Raw genomic sequence first — 17,574 nt, 5'->3', positions numbered from 1 at the left:
CACGACGGGAACTCCAAGAAGCCACTGTTGGTTCAGCCCACCCCCAGTCTCTCCCCAGGAAGCTGGCCGCTCCCCAGCCTGTGCCCACTGCTCCCTTCCAAGGAGCCCACACACCAGCCATGGCCAAGGCGGCAACAGGCCCATCAGTGGCCTGCGGCTGGCCAGATGCCTGCCACTATGGGGTTTGAGGCTGGCCTGGCTGGGTCCCTGTCACAGCATACACCTCAGGTCAGAAATACCTAGAAAACCCCCTCCTGATGGTCCCACACTGGTCTCACATAGACACGGGTTACACCAGTGATACTGATGGAGGTATTGAGGGCTGAGGCAGGGTCGTAGGTGAGTCCCACCTGGAGACCAGCTAGCCCTGCTTAGGACAGAGGGGCCTCTCCCTCCAGATACACATTCATACTCTATAAACAGCCTGCAGACACTCTATTGTCCTGCTGCTTCTCTACTTATTAACGTGCTTTACTTTCACGACCCAAGACCTCGTGAGTGCCGCCTGACTTCCCGGGTGAGTTAACTTTCACGGGTGGCAGGCGACCTCTCGGGGACTCTGGCTGAGGCAGAAGGGCCGCCAGCTCGATGCTGACCAAGCAGCAGGACGTGTGGGACTTCCTTCTCTGTGGCTGTCGGGGTTTTCAAGGAGGAGAAAAGTGCTTAGTTGTCAGGGAGGGGTGTGGGGTTAAGTGACTCAGAAAGAGCCAGCCAGCCTAAGGACCCCTGAAGGGCCATGTCCGGGAGGGACTGGCGGGGACCCTGAGGAGTCCTGGAGCCATGAGCAGAACTGCTCCAGGGCATGGAGGCCCCACCCGGCCAGGGTCCTTCCCTCAGACAGTGGGCAGTGGGTGCAGAGGAAAAAGGACCCGGGGCTTTCATTAGAGCCTCTGACGTGGTTAAGAAACATGCTCTCTACTCACAGATTCCACCCGGAGGACAGGTACTCAACGGGGCCCAGGCCGGCAACCTTCAGGAACAGCTCCACCCCGTAGACTGTGAGCAGGAGGAGTCCGTTAGCAGCAGCCCCACCACAGCCTCTCCCACCCCCGGCCTGGCTCCGTCCCTCCTCAAGACTCCTCTGAGGTCCCTCCAGACATGTCACACCCCTGTGAGAGTGGGGGCTCCAGGGCAGGCCTGGCCCAGATGCTCACAAGAGAAGCACTCGCTCCCTATCCCTGGGAGCGGCCCAGGCATCGTCTGTCCATCCTACAGATATTTCCTGAGTACTTCTTCCAGGCCAGGGAAAGATGATGAATGGGGGAAGGAGGCTGGGGAAAGAGTGTAACATCTGAAGGGATCAGGGGCCAAGCTGGATAGGATCTTGGCCTGCTTGAAGGGAAGGTCAGTTATCGTTGGAACATAATGAAAGAAGGAAGTGAAGAAGCGGGTGTAGAGGGGGCATCAGATCACCAGGAGACACAGTCACGAATAGATCCCAGGTGCTTCTGACCCCAGAGTTTGTGCAATGAATCACTACGCTACTCTGAACTCTGATGAAAAAGCCAAAGGGTAAAGGCAGTAAAAGTGATACTTTTAAAGAACAATGAAAACACCTTAGGACACAGTGTGTTTGGGATGTTTAGGCGTAAAAGGTAGATAGGGGTGTTAGGAAGAGCAGTGTGGTGTGGAAACGAGTGCACTGGACAGAGGAAACACCTGGGCAAAGGTCCAGAGGTAAGAAAGGGTAGGGAGCCCTGGGGAGCAGGATGTGTTCAGGGGCATTGCAGGTGGGGCGAGGGTGGAGGTGCTGGCAAGAGATGAGGCCTGAAAGGAAGGCTGAAGGGGCCCCATGTAGCTCCATGAGTTGCACCCAGCACAAGAACCTGGTCCAGAGGGCAGTGGGGAAACCACCAGTCTGAAACAGGGGTAGGATAGAATCAGACTCAATTACTGCTCCACTCTCATTAAGCTTTCCCGTTTCAGAGAAGAGCCGTGAAACCCGAAAGGAAGGTCTCGCCAGTTGGTCAATTGACAAGCCATTGATCAAAGCCATGTCAGAAACTTACTAGTCAGAAAGACGAGGTAACTCCAGGGCACATGCTTGGAGAAGAAGTTCCCACCTGGAAGAGAGGCGGCAGTTCAAGAGGCAGGCCAGGTGTCCCCACAGGATAGGCCAGTGCCCTGGCCAGGCTCACCTTTCATCATGAAGGTCTCCACGAGGATCCAAACCCCATTGACTGCCACCACCAAGTCTGCAACAGACAGATCCATTATAGACAGAGAAAGCACAGGTGGTGTGGAAAACTACAGGTCATAGCTGCAGCCCTTGGTTAGTTTCTAAGCAACTCTGAGATACACAGACAGCAGGGCTGCTCCATATGCCCACATAATAGGTTAACTTCCTGCTTAATGCTTTTGCCATAAGCCAAATCGATCAGTGGTTTCGCTTAGAAAACAAACAGCTAGATATCTAAGAACACTCTGTATGTCACTGGAGGGATACCAGTAAAGATGTTTAGGTAAAACCTACCGATTATTCCAAGTTGGTGTAAAAGATGAATGGTATGTGAAGGGCTTGAGTATTGGAAATGTTTGTTTTTCCCTAGGCACATCTGATTTTTAAATAACTGCAGGAAGTAGTTACCAAAATTGCATGTGCATTTGGCCTTTCACCCAGCAGTCCCAATTTTAGGGATCCATCCCAATGAGATATTAGGAAAAGCACAAAACAATGTATACTGAAAGCTATTCACTGAAGAAATATCTGTGATAGCAAAAAACTAGAAAGCAACCTAAATAATCAATAGGGGACTAGATGACTAAACTAGGACACGTTCATGCAATGGTGAACTGTCAACTATAAAAAGTAATGAACATCTCTAGATGTTTAAATGGTGTGGTCTCTAGGATGTACTGTTAACTAAAAAAAAGCAAGGTTGAAACTGTATAAACTATGCTAGTTTATTTAAGACAGGGAAATGTGCACATATGCATTTACTAATAGTTTTTTTAAAATGAAGGATAGGAGTTCCTGTTTTGGCTCAGTGGAAACAAACCCTACTAATATCCATGAGGACACAGGTTTGATCCCTGGCCTTGCTCAGTGGATTAAGGATCTGGTGTTGCTGTGGCTGTGGTGTAGGTTGAAGCTGCAGCTCCAATTCAACCCCAAGCCTGGGAACTTCCATGTGTCGCAGGTGCAGCCCTAAAAAAAATTTAAAGATGGAGAAATTTAAAAATTAAAAAAAATAAAAATGAAGGATAAACCATGATAAAAATTACCTAGTTGGGGAAGGGACAGGATGAAATGAGACTTCCTTGAATTTACTTTGTTTTGTAGACCTGACTTGGAATTGTGTGTGTGTATATACAATAACATAATTATAAAGCAAAATTAAATGTAAAGAGCAATTCCTAAAAATAATTCTGGAGAAATAAAGAAATCTAAACTTGTATTTATTTCATGACACATCCCCATGGAGAAAAATGATTCCAGGTGACCTTAAAACATAGTCATCTGACATTATCAATGGAGTGGTATTTTAGCATTTTTCTTGTTAGGGTTGTATTGGTATTGTTTTTTGGAGACTGTTATGTGTGAACTGTGAGAAAAGGCAAGTGAGTGATTATGTCAGTGTTGTTGGGAACGAGGATTTTAAGACCAGGACTCTACATGTGAAAGAATGATGAAGTTAGTTAAAAAACCCTATAGTCTGGAATTTGAATTAAAAATTTCAGAATAAAGAATAAACCTACCTAAGGAGGCAAAAGACCTGTATTCTGAAAACTATAAGATGCTAATGAAAGAAACTGAAGATGACACAGATGGGAAGATATACCGTGTTCTTGGACTGGAAGAATCAATACTGTCAAAATGACTATACTACCCAAGGCAATCTAGATTCCAGAGCAATCCCCATCAAATTACAATCCAAAGCAATCTACAGATTCAGCGCAATCCCTATCAAATTACCAACGGCATTTTTCACAGAACTAAAACAAAAATTTTTTTTAATTGTAAGGAAACTCAAAAGACCCTGAAAAGCCAAAGCAATCCTGAGAAAGAAAAACAGAACTGCAGGAATCAGGCCCCCTGACTTCAGACTATACTACAAAGCCACAGTCATCAAAACAGTATGGTAGTGACACAAAAACAGACATAAAAATCAATGGAACAGGACAGAAAGCCCAGAGATAAACCCATGCACCTCTGGCCAATTAATCCATGACAAAGGAGGCAAAATTACCAGCCAAGACAGGGAAGCAACCTAAATGTCCATCAACAGAGAAATGGATTAAAAAGATGTGGTACAGGAGTTCCCATCATGGAGCAGTGGTTAACGAATCCAACTAGGAACCATGAGGTTGTGGGTTTGATCCCTGGCCTTGCTCAGTGGGTTAAGGATCTGGTGTTGCCGTGAGCTGTGGTGTGGGTCACAGACGCGGCCCGGATCCCTCGTTGCTGTGGCTGTGGCGTAGGCCGGAAGCTACAGCTCCAATTAGACCCCTAGCCTGGGAACCTCCATATGCTGCAGGAGTGACTCAAGAAAAGGCAAAAAGACAAAAAAATTTAAAAATAAAATAAAAACAAAATAAAATAAAAAGATGTGGTACATACATACAATGGAATATTACTCAGCCATAAAAAGGAATGAAATAATGCCATCTGCAGCAATATGGATGGACTAGAGATTATCATATTAAGTGAAGTTAGTCAGAGAAAGACAAACATCATATGATATCACATGTGGAATCTAATAAAAAATGATACAAATCAACTTGTTTATGAAACAGAAAGAGACTCACAAATTTCAAAATCAAACTTATGGTTACCAAAAGGGAAAGGCTGGGAGAGGGAATACATTAGGAGTTTGGGAATAATATATACACAATACTATATATAAAACAGTTAACCAATAGGGACTAACTGTATAGTACAGGGGACTCTACTCAATATTCCATAATAATTTTGACCTATATGGGAAAAGAACCTGAAAGAGAACAGATTGATTTATGTATAACCGATTCACTCTGCTATATACCTGAAATTAACAAAACACCATAAATCAACTATACTCAATACATTTTTTTTTTAATTAAAAAAAATAAAGCTTTTAGAGTTACCATTGTAGCTCAGTGGAAACAAATCTGACTAGTATCCATGAGGACACAGGTTTGACTCCTGGCCTCGCTCAGTGGGTTAAGGATCTGGCGTTGCCATGAGCTGTGGTGTAGGTCACAGACATGGCTTGGATCTGGTGTTGCTGTGGCTGTGGCGTAGGCCAGCGGCTATCCCTCCAATTCATCCCTTAGCCTGGGAATTTCCATATGCTGTGGGTGTGGTCCTAAAAACAGACAAAAAATAAATCAATAAAAATAAAATAAGGCCATCAACTGACTCCTAACTGGAAGAATAAAATATTAATCACATTCTTTTTCTCTGCATGCAATATTAAAAAGAATCATTAAATCTTTTTGAAATAAAAGGAAAGAGAGAATCCTTTGGGAAAATGGAAGGAGAGGATGGGATTAAGATGGCAGAGTAGAACTAGAACTAACTTTCTCTCATAAAAGCAACAAAATTACAACTAACTGCTGAACAACCTTCAACAAAATAGACTGGAAACAATCAAAAAAGATATCCTACTCCATAAGACAAAGAGGCCACACTGAGACAGTAGGAGGGGTGATTACACAATATAAGCAAACACATAACTGCTGGGTGGGCGGCCCACAGACTGAAAAGTAACTATATTGCAGAGGCTCACTGATGTGAGTGAGATTTTTGAGCCCCACGTCAGGTCCCCATGCTTGGGGATTTGGCACTGGAATGAGGAGGCCCAGAGCATTTGGCGTTGAGGGCTAGTGGGGCTTGTGTGCAGGAGCTCCATGGGACTGGGGAAATGGAGACTCCACTCTTGAAAGGTGCACGCATACTTTCATGGGCACTCATCCCAGGACAAAGCAGAGACTCATTAGGAATCTGGGTCAGACCTGCCTGTGGTTCTTGGAGGACCTCCTGGAAAAACAGAGGGTGACTGTGGCTCACTGTTGGAGAAGGACATTGGAAGCAAAAGTCTTGGGAATAATCATCAGTGGGAACTCCTCTAGAGGTGGTCATTTTGGGAAAATCTGGCCCCACCCATCAATGCTGAGAAGCCCCAGGCCAAACAACAAACTGGGTGGGAACAGGCAGAAGACCCCCCCAGACACACAGCCACCTTTAATCACACCCAGAGACAAAGCCCCATCCACCAGAGGGATAAGAATCATCTCCACCTACCAGTGGGCAGGCACCAGTCGCTGCCATCAGGAAGCCTACAGCAAGCCCCTGTAACAACTTCAGCCAGAAAGAGGGCAGACAACAGAAGCAAGAGAGGCTGCAAACCCTACTGTCTGCAAAAGAGACCACACCAAAAATCTATACAAAATGAAAAGGGAGGGAAGTATGACTCTGATGAGGAGAACAAGAAAAAAAAAAACCAAAAAAAAACCACGGAAAAAAGCTAAGTGATCTGGAGATTACCAACCTCCATGAAAAAGACTTTAGACTAATGATAGTAAAGATATTCAAGATCTTAGAAATAAACTGAAGGCAAAGATTGATAAAAGAAACATTGAGCAAAGAAACAGCAGATTTAGGGATTAAGCAAGCAGAGATGCAAAAAAAAAAAAAAAAAAAAAAAAAAAAAACAATTGAAATAAAAAAAATCCACTAGAAGCAACCAACAGCAGAATACAGGAGGCAGAATAATGAATAAGCCAGGTGGAAGACAGACTAGAAGAAATCACTGACACAGAACAAAAAAGAGAAAGACTGAAAATAAATGAAGACAGTCTCAGAGAAATCTGGGACAACATTAAATGCACCAACATCCCAGAAGAAGAGAGAAAGGGCCAGAGAAAATATTTGAAGAAATAATAGCCAAAAACTTCCCCAACATGGGAAAGGAATCATTCATTCAAATCAGGAAGCAAAACACATACCATATAAAATAACCCAAGGAACACCCCAAGACACATATTAATCAAACTGACCAAAATTAAAGACAAAGAAAAAACACTGAAAGCAGCTAGGGAAAAGAAACAAATAACATATAAGGGAACCCCAAAAAGGTTATCGGCAGATTTTTCAGCAGAAACTCTGCAGGATAGAAGGGAGTGACATGACATATTTAAAGTGATGAAAGGAAAAAACCTCCAACTAAAATTACTCCACCCAGTCGGGCTCTCATTCAGATTTGAAGAAGTCAAAAGCTTTACAAACAAGCAAAAGCTAAGAAATTCAGCACCACTAAACCAGCTTTACAACAAATACTAAAGGAATTTCTCTAGGTGGAAAAGAAAAGGCTACAACTAGAACAAAAACATTACAAATGACAAGGCTCACCAGTAACGGCATACATATAGTAAAGGTAGGAAATCATCCACACCCAAATATGCTACCAAAATCAGAAATCGTGAGAAGAGGAGGGTACAAATGCAAGATACTGGAGATGCACTTGCAATTAAGAGACCAACAGCATAAAACAACCTTGTATAGATATAGACCACTATATCAAATCTTCATGGTAACTGCAAACCAAAAATCTATGATACACACATAAATAAAAAAAAACAATCCAAACACAACACTAAAGACAGTCATCAAACCAGAAGAGAACGAGAGAAGCAGCGAAGACAAAAGACCAACAAAAACAAATCCAAAACTGTTAACAAAATGGCAATAAGAACATACATATCAATAATTACTTAAATGTAAATAGACTCAATGCCCCAACCAAGAGACACAGACTAGCTGAATGCATTCAAAAACAAGACCCAGGAGTTCCCGTAGTGGCGCAGTGGTTAACAAATCCAACTAGTAACCATGAGGTTGCGGGTTCGATCCCTGCCCTTGCTCAGTGGGTTAAGGATCTGGCATTGCCATGAGCTGTGGTGTAGGTTGCAGATGCTGCTTGGATCCCACTTTGCTGTGGCTCTGGCATAGGCCAGAGGCTACAGCTCTGATTCGACCCCTAGCCTGGGAACCTCCATATGCCACAGGAGCAGCCCTAGAAAAGGCAAAAAGACAAAAAAAAAAGCAAAAAAACAAGACCCATATATATATATATATATATATATACTGTCTTCAAGAGGCCAAATTCAGTTCTAGGGACACATACAAATTGAAAGTGAGAAGACGAAAGAAAATATTCAATGTAAACGGGAATCCAAAGAAAGCTGGAGTAGTAATACTCATATCAGACAAAATTGACCTTAAAGAATATTATAAGAGACAAAGAAGGACATTACATTATGATCCAAGACTCAATCCAAGAAGATATAACAATTGTAAATATATATGCACCCAACATAGGATCACCTCGATATATAAGGCAACTGCTAATAACCTTAAAAGGAAAAACTGACAATAACACATAATAGCAGGGGACTTTAACCCACCACTTATAGCAATGGACAGATCATCCAGACAGAAAAATCAACAAGGAAACACAGGCCCTAAATGATGCATTTGACCAAATGGACTTAATAGATATTTATAGAACATTCCATCCCAAAGCAACAGAATACATTCTTCTCAGGTGCACAGGGAACATTCTCTAGGATTGATCACATTCTGGGCTACAAATCAAACCTCAGTAAACATACACAAAAATAAACTCAAAATGGATAAAGACCTAAATATAAGACCAGATACCATAAAACTCTTAGAGGGAAAACATAGGCCAAACACTCCCAGACATAAATCACAGTAATACCTTTTCAGATTCACCTCCTAGAGTAACGACAACAGAAACAAAAATAAACAAATGGGACCTAATTGAACTTAAACGTTTTTGCAAAGCAAAGGAAACCCTAAACAAAATGAAAAGAACCACACAGAACGGAAGAAAATATTTGCAAATGAAGGCACTGACAAGGGATTAATCTCCAAAATATATAAACACCTCCTACAACTCAATACCAAAGAAACAAACAACTCCATCAAAAAATGGGCAGAAGATCCAAACAGACAAGTCTCCAAAGAAGACATACAGATGGCCAAAAAACACATGAATAGATGTTCAACATCACTAATTATTAGAGAAATGCAAATTAAAACTACTATGAGGTACCACCTTACACCAGCCAGAATGCCCATCATTAAAAAGTCTATAAACAATAAATGCTGGAGAGAATGTGGAGAAAAGGGTACCCTCTTACACTGTTGGTGGGAATGTAAACTGGTACAGCTGCTATGGAAAACAGTATGGAGGTTCCTCAAAAAAACAAAAATAGAATTACAATATGATCCAGCAATCCCACTCCTGGACATCTATCCAGAGAAAGCCATGACTCAAAAAAATTCACATATCCAATGTTCACTGCAACACTATATACAACAACCAAGACATAGAAACCACCTAAATGTCCACTGACAGAGGAGTGGATAAAGAAGATGTGGTACATATACACAATGGAATATTACTCAGCCATAAAAAGGAATGAAATAATGGAATTTGCAGCAATATGGATGGACCTAGAAATTATCATGCTAAGTGGTTAGTCAGACAGTGAGACACAAACATCATATGCTATTACTTACACATGGAATCTAAAAAAAGGATTCAATGAACTTCTTTGTAGAACAGAAACTGACTCACACTTTGAAAAACTTATGGTTACCAGAGAAGACAGGTTTGAGGGGGGGATGGGCTGGGGGTTGGGGATGGAAATGTTGTAAAATTGGGTTGTGATGATGGCTGTACAACTCTACATATAATAAAATTCTTTGCATTTATAAAAAATATCAGGATAAACTCACAATATAGCTTATGTATTAGAAAAAAATAAAAATAAAAATCCTACCTCTTTCCATGGAAAGCCCTGGAAACAATAACCAACTCCAAACAATGAGCACCTCTAGCATCTCAGATTGTGGTCTCTAAACACAATTTCCCACTAAAGGAAACCACAGATCCTTAGAAAGAGTGAGTCCAATCAAGCCTCAAGATTAGCAGAAATTTCTGCATCTGCTGTCCAGTTGGTCACCATTAGCCACATGTGGTAACTGAGTTCTTGAACTGCAGCTACTATGATGGGAACTAAATTTTTAATTTTAGTTAGCTTCAATTTAAACACTTGTGGCTAGAGGCTGCCACACTGGACAACACAGCTCTAGCTATAACTATCAAGTTACAGGAAATGAGCAACAAAGGAACTTGCAAAATGAAGACTGAAGGCCAAACAATCCTGTTCCTTTGACTAAACATTACAAAGGGAAGAAAATGGATGAGTAGTTCCAGTCATGGCTCAGTGGAAATGAATCCGACTAGGAACCATGAGGTTGCAGGTTCGATCCCTGGTCTCGCTCAGAGGGTTAAGGATCCGGTGTTGCCATGAGCTGTGGTGTAGGTTGCAGACGCAGCTCGAATCTGGCGCTGCTGTGGCTGTGGTGTAGGCTGGTGGCTACAGCTCCGATTAGACCCCTAGCCTGGGAACCTCCATATGCTGCAGGGGTGGTCCTAAAAAGACAAAAGACAAAAAAAAAAAAAAAGAAAGAAAATGGATGGGGGAGAAACCTATGGATTGAAACAGGCTAAAGTGACATATCAACCAACTGTAGTTTGTGGCTCTGGAATCTGCTTCCAAAAACTCCAGGTCTAGAGTGGAGGTAATAAGCTGGATTGAGGGGACAGATGGACAAGAAAGACAGGCCATGAGATGGTAACTGTTGAAGCTGGGTGATGGGTATGTGGATGCTCATTACACTCCCTCTACTTTTCTACATGTCTGGAGTGACTGCAGGACTTAGCCCTTGCCTCTCTGTACCTTCTGAAGCAGTAAGACTCAGGAGGAAAGGGACCTAAAGCTGTGATATTTCACACTTACACATGAAATACTGGAAGGCCTTGGACTTCACAAGGATGTTAATTCCTATTTGAAGAGAAGAAATGTTAATAGCAATGTTCATATACAAATATATGTTCCCCTGCCACGAACGTCACACATGTAAGCAACCAGGACGTTTATACCAGGTGGTAAAAGGAAAAGGCCTGCTCACAGAGGGACACCCACACTTATGTCCAGACCCCGAGACAAGACTGCACTGCCAACAGGCACTCTGGAAAGAGCCTGGGCAACCGGAGCCGGGACAGAGCCGAGCAGAACAAAGCTCTGCTGGCCATTGCTCCTGGCTTAGACCCAGCACTGTTTATTCATCCATTTGAATAACTATCATCCCAATAGGATGGAAAATTTGCTAAAAGAACATGGAGTAACATCAGCTGCATTCAAAGCCCCAGCTGTGGGAGAAATCACAAAATAGGCTATACCATCTGAACTCTTGTTGACAACGGCCTGGACCCCTGTGAGCAAGTCATACCCACTGAGGAACTCCAAAACTGGCATTAAACTCGGGGAAAACTATTAGGTAAATAACATAGAGTGCTCCACTCTTTAAAATGTTGAATTTTATATGACGCAAGTACCACGTAAGGGATCGGGTACACTAGCTACATCCTGCTGCAGAAGGAAGGTCAAAATCCATTATTAGGTAAAAAGGCAGGTTTCAGAACAGAATATGTAATGTAATCCCCACTGCTGTTTTTATTTTTATGGGGGTTTTTTTGGGCTACATCCATGGCATGTGGAAGTTCCTGGGCCAGGGATCAAACCAGTGCCGCATTTGCGACCTGCGCCGCAGCTGCCACAATGCCAGATCTTTAACCTGGTGCGCCACAGGGGAACTTCCTCCCCACTACTGTTTTTAAAATGCATAGAAAAATAACCAGCAACAGAAGGAAACACATCAGAAAATGAACAGTGGTCACCTCTGCATGGGAGGCTTATTTTCTTCTAATTATCTGATTTTGTGTCTGTTTTCATCACTGAATAAATATTCCATAATTTCGGGGCGGGGGCGTGGGGGTGGTGGTGGTTTTTAACGTTGCTGATTTCCTTCCTAGTCCAACACTATTTCCCTGCCAGAGTCATCACACTCTCTTGCACACACACAGACATTTAGGCCTACACACACCCCCCTCTGGACACGCCCTTTAAATGCCCATCTGTGGTCTTGGGAAACCTCCGTTCGTCCCCAGCTGCCAAGACACCACATTCAGGTCAACCTTACCTTTGAAGATGAGGAATGCTGTCCTGGGAAGCTCATCAAACCAGTGCTCTCTATTTCTCTTTGCCTGGCCAAGGAACGGGGCCATGGGAGAGAGGGCGTTAGGACCAGTGACCAGAACCCAGCCCTAGGGGCTAGGATGCCGCCTTCCTTTCCTGCTCTCCCAGCTAACTCGAGAAACAATGAAAACACTCAGAGATCTACAGAACAACAAAGCCAGCCAACGTCTGCTGAACTTTTCCACATGCCACGCACAGGTATTATTTTTATATAATCCTGAAAGTAGCTCAGCAGGGAGGGATTCTCGTGATCATACACTTCCCAGGTGAGACAAGCCTTGAAAAGGTCCCATAGCAAGCCTGATGTCACAGGGTGACTAATGGGGTCTGAGAGTCTGTGCTCTTTTTTTTTTTTTCTTTTTATGGCCACACCTGCAGCATATAGAAGTTCCCTGACTAGGGGTTGAATAGGAGCTGCAGCTGCTGGCTGCACCACAGCCATGGCAACACCAAACCCAAGCCGCATCTGTGACCTACGCTGCAACATGCAGCAATGCTGGATCCCCAACCCCCTGAGTGAGGCCAGGGATCGAACCCACATCCTCATAGAGACAATGTCAGGTCCTTAACCCACTGAGCCACAACAGGAACTCTTGACATTCAGCACTCTTAACCAGGACACCACACTGCAGACAGACAGGGAGATGCAGGGCCAGGGGCCACCTGTTACTCCTACAGTGCGTGGCTCCCAGCAGAGAGCTAAGCCGCCCCAGGAGGAAAAGAGCTGGATGGCCAGGTGCCTCCCGGTTTCATCTCCCTCCTGTGGAGCCATCTGCCTGGTCCCTTCCTGGTCTCACAAGAGCACCTACCTTCCACTTCAAGGCAGCCACTTCATAGATGTCATAAAAGTCCTTCAGGCTGTCAAATGCAACATGAAAAGGCAAAAAGAAAAAGAAAAAAAAATGGGAACACAGTCCTGATTTCAATCCTCTCCCTCGCCTGCCTATGGTCACCTTTGGGGGTGCAGGGTGGGAGGGGAGGAGGCGACATCTGGGCGTCCGAGCACATCAGGGCCTGGGGGACCTGTACCTTAAGGCATATGATCTCTTTCCTCCAAGTATTACAGATACTTAATCCACTCAGTCTACACTGACTACTGCCAGCTTCCACCCCCCAGGGAGGTGGCCCCTGGATGAGCACCATTCTCCAGCAAACAGGGACTGAGTCTCCATTAGCAGAGGACTTAATAGAACAACTGGGAGCAAGAGCTCAGCCCAAACGGGGGAGCTCACTCACTCTTGTCTCTACAGCAGGCCTGCTGCTTCTCAAATCGGAAAGAAAGCTTTTGATCATCAGCAGTCAGAAGACCAAGACTGCCCATGGAGAGCTCAGGGCCCATTTGTTTGTTTTGCTTTCTGGCCATGCGCTTGGCATGTGGAAATTCCCAGGCCAGGGATCAAACCTGTGCCACAGCAGCAACCCAAGCCACTGCAGTGACAATGCTGGATCCTTAACCTGCTGAGCCACAGGAGAATTCCTCAGGGCTGGTTCTTCGAGACTGTGCCAGGACTGTGTGTGTGTGTGTGTGTGTGTGTGTGTGAGAGAGAGAAAGAGAGAGAGAGAGAGGGAGGGAGAGGGAGAAGGAGAGGGAGAGAGAGAGTTTCATGCTGCTCTGTGGATCTGCTCACCTGCAACCACCCCACTTCACTCATGGGTCAAGGGTGAGCAGTGGGCAAGTCTATTCCAAAGGAAACCAACATGTCCCCCTTTTTGTCGCTAGTTTACACTGGATTTAGGTTGGCCGTTTGTCATTGGTAAAAAGAATCTTGAGAAATAGAGCCTACATGTGTAAGAATCTCTACGAAGAAAACTAAAGCCTCTAAGGGCCTCCCCCCGGCTCTCTGGCCCAGCTGGCTCCTGTGAACGCCGTGTCCGGCCATACTGAACCCACCTGTGTCTGCTCTCACCTGAGCAGAGGCCTGTTGCTCTGATTCAGGGCCTTGAAAGTGAGATAGCGCTCCCCAGCGCTCATCCGGGGCTTGTAGAAGCGCATCAGGCCTTCAAACTGCCTGTAGGAGATGCCGGCGGGCCTCTGGGGGAAGAGGGAGGACGGCCACATGGAACACAGGACAATGCAAGGCTCCGACCACTGCTTCCCTTGACAGCAGCCACACCCGATGCCCAGCTTCACATGGGACCCCAGAGTGCCCTGTTCTTTCTTGTTCTCCCAAGGGCAGGACTCCTGGTTTCTGAAGCTGCTGACCCTCCCACACTTAGAGAATACAGGAGGCAAGGGCAGGTGACCAACCAGGGACCAAACCCCCTCCCCCTTCCCTGGTCCACACCCTAACCCCCTACCCGATGGCTGACAAGCAGGCGGTAGGCATGCTGGATGGCAGTTCGTTTGTGCAGCAGCAAAGACTTGAACTTGCGTTTCTCAATGTCATTGAAGGTGTCGAATACCACGGCCAGAAGCTGTGAGGCAAGAGCAGAGACTTGGCTCCTGTGCATGGCGGCAGAGCCTGAAGGAGCCAGGGAGCCGGCCCCCTGCCTCTAGGAGGCACTCTTCTTCTGCCCAGAAAGGCGGTTGTTGAGAAGAGCCTCTGGCCTGCCCCAGGGAGGGCAGGATGTCATCTCCAAACCTCAGCAGAGGAAGATCATTCACTGCCACTTGTAAATTTCCCCTCTGGGGATTCGTGAGGACATGGCTATTGCATTCTCCCCAGGTTTTTCTTCTCTCTGCCTACAGCTCGTCCCTGGCCAGGCAGGGACCAGAGGCAGTGAGGGGGACACACCAGGTTCTTTGCCCAATTCAGCTCCTTGCGATGGCGGGGGAGGCTGTGTGTCCATCCTGTGCTCTCCCAATGTCAGAGCAGGAAGGAACTCTCCTTGCCAGACGCTTCCTCCCCTGACCCCTTGTTCCCTTTCCTGCTGGGTCTGCGAGGCCCCAGGAATCAGGATCATGAAGGTGGCCAGCACACAAGGGCTCAAGGTTCTGGAAATGCCTAATTCCAAAGTGAGTACGTGAACAACACAGTCTGTGTTATCAGAGGGTGACAGGAGGGCAGGAGCAGAATTTGAAAGACATTTTGGAAACACTTTTTTTCTGTCAAAAATATTTTGAGGGGAACTCTTTCCATCCCTTCAAACTAGTCCCCCATATTTCCCTTTAAATCAAGGGAGAATCAGCACATCTATTCCTGCAAAGGGTCAGAAAGCAAACATTTTAGACTCTGCAGACCAGATGGTCTCTGTGGAAACCATTCAGCTATAATATGAAAGCCACCGTAGACAATATGTAAATGAACGGGAGTGGCCATGTACCAATAAAACTTTATTGACAAAAACAGGTGGTGGGCTGGGATTTGGCCTCGGTTGCTGACCCATACCCTAGAGTCTCTCAGCTCTAAATATCTTACAAGCTAAAGCAATTACACATAACACTATTTTATGATTCTGAACTAATAATAGAATAAAAGAACTGTAAGATGTATGAAGAGATATCCAACATACTTACTTTGGGTTTTGAGGAATTAAAAGAAAATATTTTCCTTCTTTAAGACATCACATTTTCAGATTTCACAAGTCTACCCCAGAGAAAGTGTTTTCTATTTTTATACTGGGCCTGACGGTGGTCACTGGTGTGAGAATGAATGCATGCCCTTCCGAAGTATAAAAATAAATGCAAGGCTTGTTAAAGGGCTCTCCCTGATAATTCTGGCACTGCTGTGGTCTCAGCATCAGCCTGGTGGCCTGGTTTGGGAGATGATCCACCAATGACAGGTGGCCAGCTGAGCCTTTGCAAACACCTCCAAGGTCCCCAGTGTGCACAGAGACTTTATGTTCTCCTTAAAGGAATGTGTCCCAAAGGCTCAGGATAAACGGGGTGGGAATACGCAAGACATCCCCAGCCGGTGGATGCAGTAGGATAGAGTGATTGAGAGCAGGGCCCTGGAGTCAAACCAGCTCACCTGGCCACCCCAAGATGTGTAGCCACGGGCAAATCACCCTCTCAGTCTGATCCTCAGTTTCCTCAACTATAAATTGAGAATCATCGTAAGACTTCCAGGATTTGAGTGTTAAATTATTTAAACCTCAGAGTTCCCTCCGCGGCACAGTGGGTCAAGTATCCAACTGCAAGTGCTCGGGTCACTGTGGAGGTCTGGGTTTGATCCTGGCCCAGTGCAGTGGTTAAAGGTTGCCACAGCTGTGGCTTGGATTCAATCCTCGGCCCAGGAACTTCATATGCCATCAGGTGCGGCATATAAAGGAAAAAAAAAGTAACCTCATTCATAAAGCACTTTGCAGAATGCATGGCTGAAGCTTAATAAGTGCCAGCTTTTATAGCTATTATAATATGTCTGCTGTGAGAAGGAAAAGGTCCCAGCACAGCTCTGGTTTAAACTCTAACTCTGTCGTCAGCAGGAGTGGTGGCACTAAGGCAGGGAGGCTGCTACCGCTAGTAACTAGCTGAACTCAGGTCCCAACAGGGAATTCCTAACCACGCCACACTAACTATAGTCTGGGACTCGCTTACCTGATGTCCTTCCCCTCCCTCTCCATCCCTATGGCATGGGCTGGGGCGGCTCCAGCGGAGCACAAGGCAAGGCCACTCACCAGGTTCATGATGAAGTACAGCTCGATGGAGAGGTACACGATGAAGAAGACGCAGGACCAGGGGTTGCGGGAGTAGGAGGGCATCATGACATCTGGGAAACTATATGTGCAGAGTGTTACCTGCAGGACCTGTGTCCGCTGGTTTCTGTCTTCCGTAAGGACAGCTGTCCTTCTGCCTCCCCCAGCCCCATGCCCCTGGTCCTACTCTCAGCTCACCAGACCACTCCCATCCCTCATGCGCCCCATCCCACCCTCAGCACTTGCCTGGGACAAGATGTGGAATATTCTTTGCTGAAAAGAGGAGACCCCGGGCACAAGCAGAGGGCAGAAGCCAGAGCAGAGCCCAAACTTACTTGGCTGTGGTCAGAAGGACAAACAGACTGACGATGCTGTCCTCCAGGGTGCTGAAGTACTGCGGGAGGGAGAGGAGGACATGTGGGCGACAGGCCGAGGGCCACCTCTGGAGCCCTGCCCTCCCCCTCGCACCCCACTCACTCCTCCCTCCTCCCCAGGGATCCCAGAAGGACAGCAGAGGAACAAGCAAACATAGGGTCCAAGGCCTTCTTCCTGAGCTCAGTGCTTCCCGCAGAGGCAGACAAGTGGCTTTGGGACTTGGCTCCCAGAGAAGCACATGTTTGCACAATTAGTCGGGCTCTCCTTCAGTGCTCCTCTGCCAAAATGTTCGTGTTCCAAATCTGAGCCTGGAAGAACCCCTCTCAAGGGCAGGACAGGGACCCCCTTGGCGCTCAAGGAAGGAACCAGCTCCAATCTGGGTGACAGGGAACTTGCAGGTGCCACATGCTATGATGAGAAACCAAGCAGGGCAGCCCTTCCTAATGTGGCTGGAGGGGGGGCAGAGGGGGCAATCCAGCCACTTTGTCTGAGGGGAAAAGGCCTCAC

At 45.8% G+C, this 17,574-nt stretch overlaps 1 protein-coding gene across 4 annotated transcripts in view; it reads right to left on the bottom strand.

The window, feature by feature from the left end:
* The window catches only part of TPCN1 (two pore segment channel 1), a 74,368-nt gene that overhangs the window by 10,963 nt on the left and 45,831 nt on the right, over positions 1–17,574 (bottom strand). For all 4 annotated transcript variants that reach the window (XR_014826913.1, XR_014826912.1, XM_021073264.2 and 1 more), the window contains 10 exons: positions 17,028–17,086; positions 16,675–16,774; positions 14,416–14,532; positions 14,025–14,149; positions 12,927–12,975; positions 12,062–12,125; positions 10,819–10,863; positions 2,139–2,195; positions 2,010–2,063; positions 924–996 (listed from right to left, as the gene is read on the bottom strand). Coding sequence is in view for 2 of the 4 variants with exons in the window: in XM_021073264.2 (XP_020928923.1) it covers positions 924–996; positions 2,010–2,063; positions 2,139–2,195; positions 10,819–10,863; positions 12,062–12,125; positions 12,927–12,975; positions 14,025–14,149; positions 14,416–14,532; positions 16,675–16,774; positions 17,028–17,086 (743 nt within the window). In the remaining 2 variants the exon portion in view is untranslated. The remainder of the gene's footprint in view (positions 1–923; positions 997–2,009; positions 2,064–2,138; positions 2,196–10,818; positions 10,864–12,061; positions 12,126–12,926; positions 12,976–14,024; positions 14,150–14,415; positions 14,533–16,674; positions 16,775–17,027; positions 17,087–17,574) is intronic.

Source organism: Sus scrofa, chromosome 14, assembly GCF_054392235.1.
Source record: "Sus scrofa isolate SSC_HxYL_T2T_F1_AM1 chromosome 14, Sscrofa_HxYL_maternal_Yorkshire_Landrace_v2.0, whole genome shotgun sequence".
NCBI classification, from domain to species: Eukaryota; Metazoa; Chordata; class Mammalia; order Artiodactyla; family Suidae; genus Sus; species Sus scrofa.
Note: the sequence above shows the minus strand (reverse complement) of the source record. Positions and strands in the feature narration are given on the sequence as shown.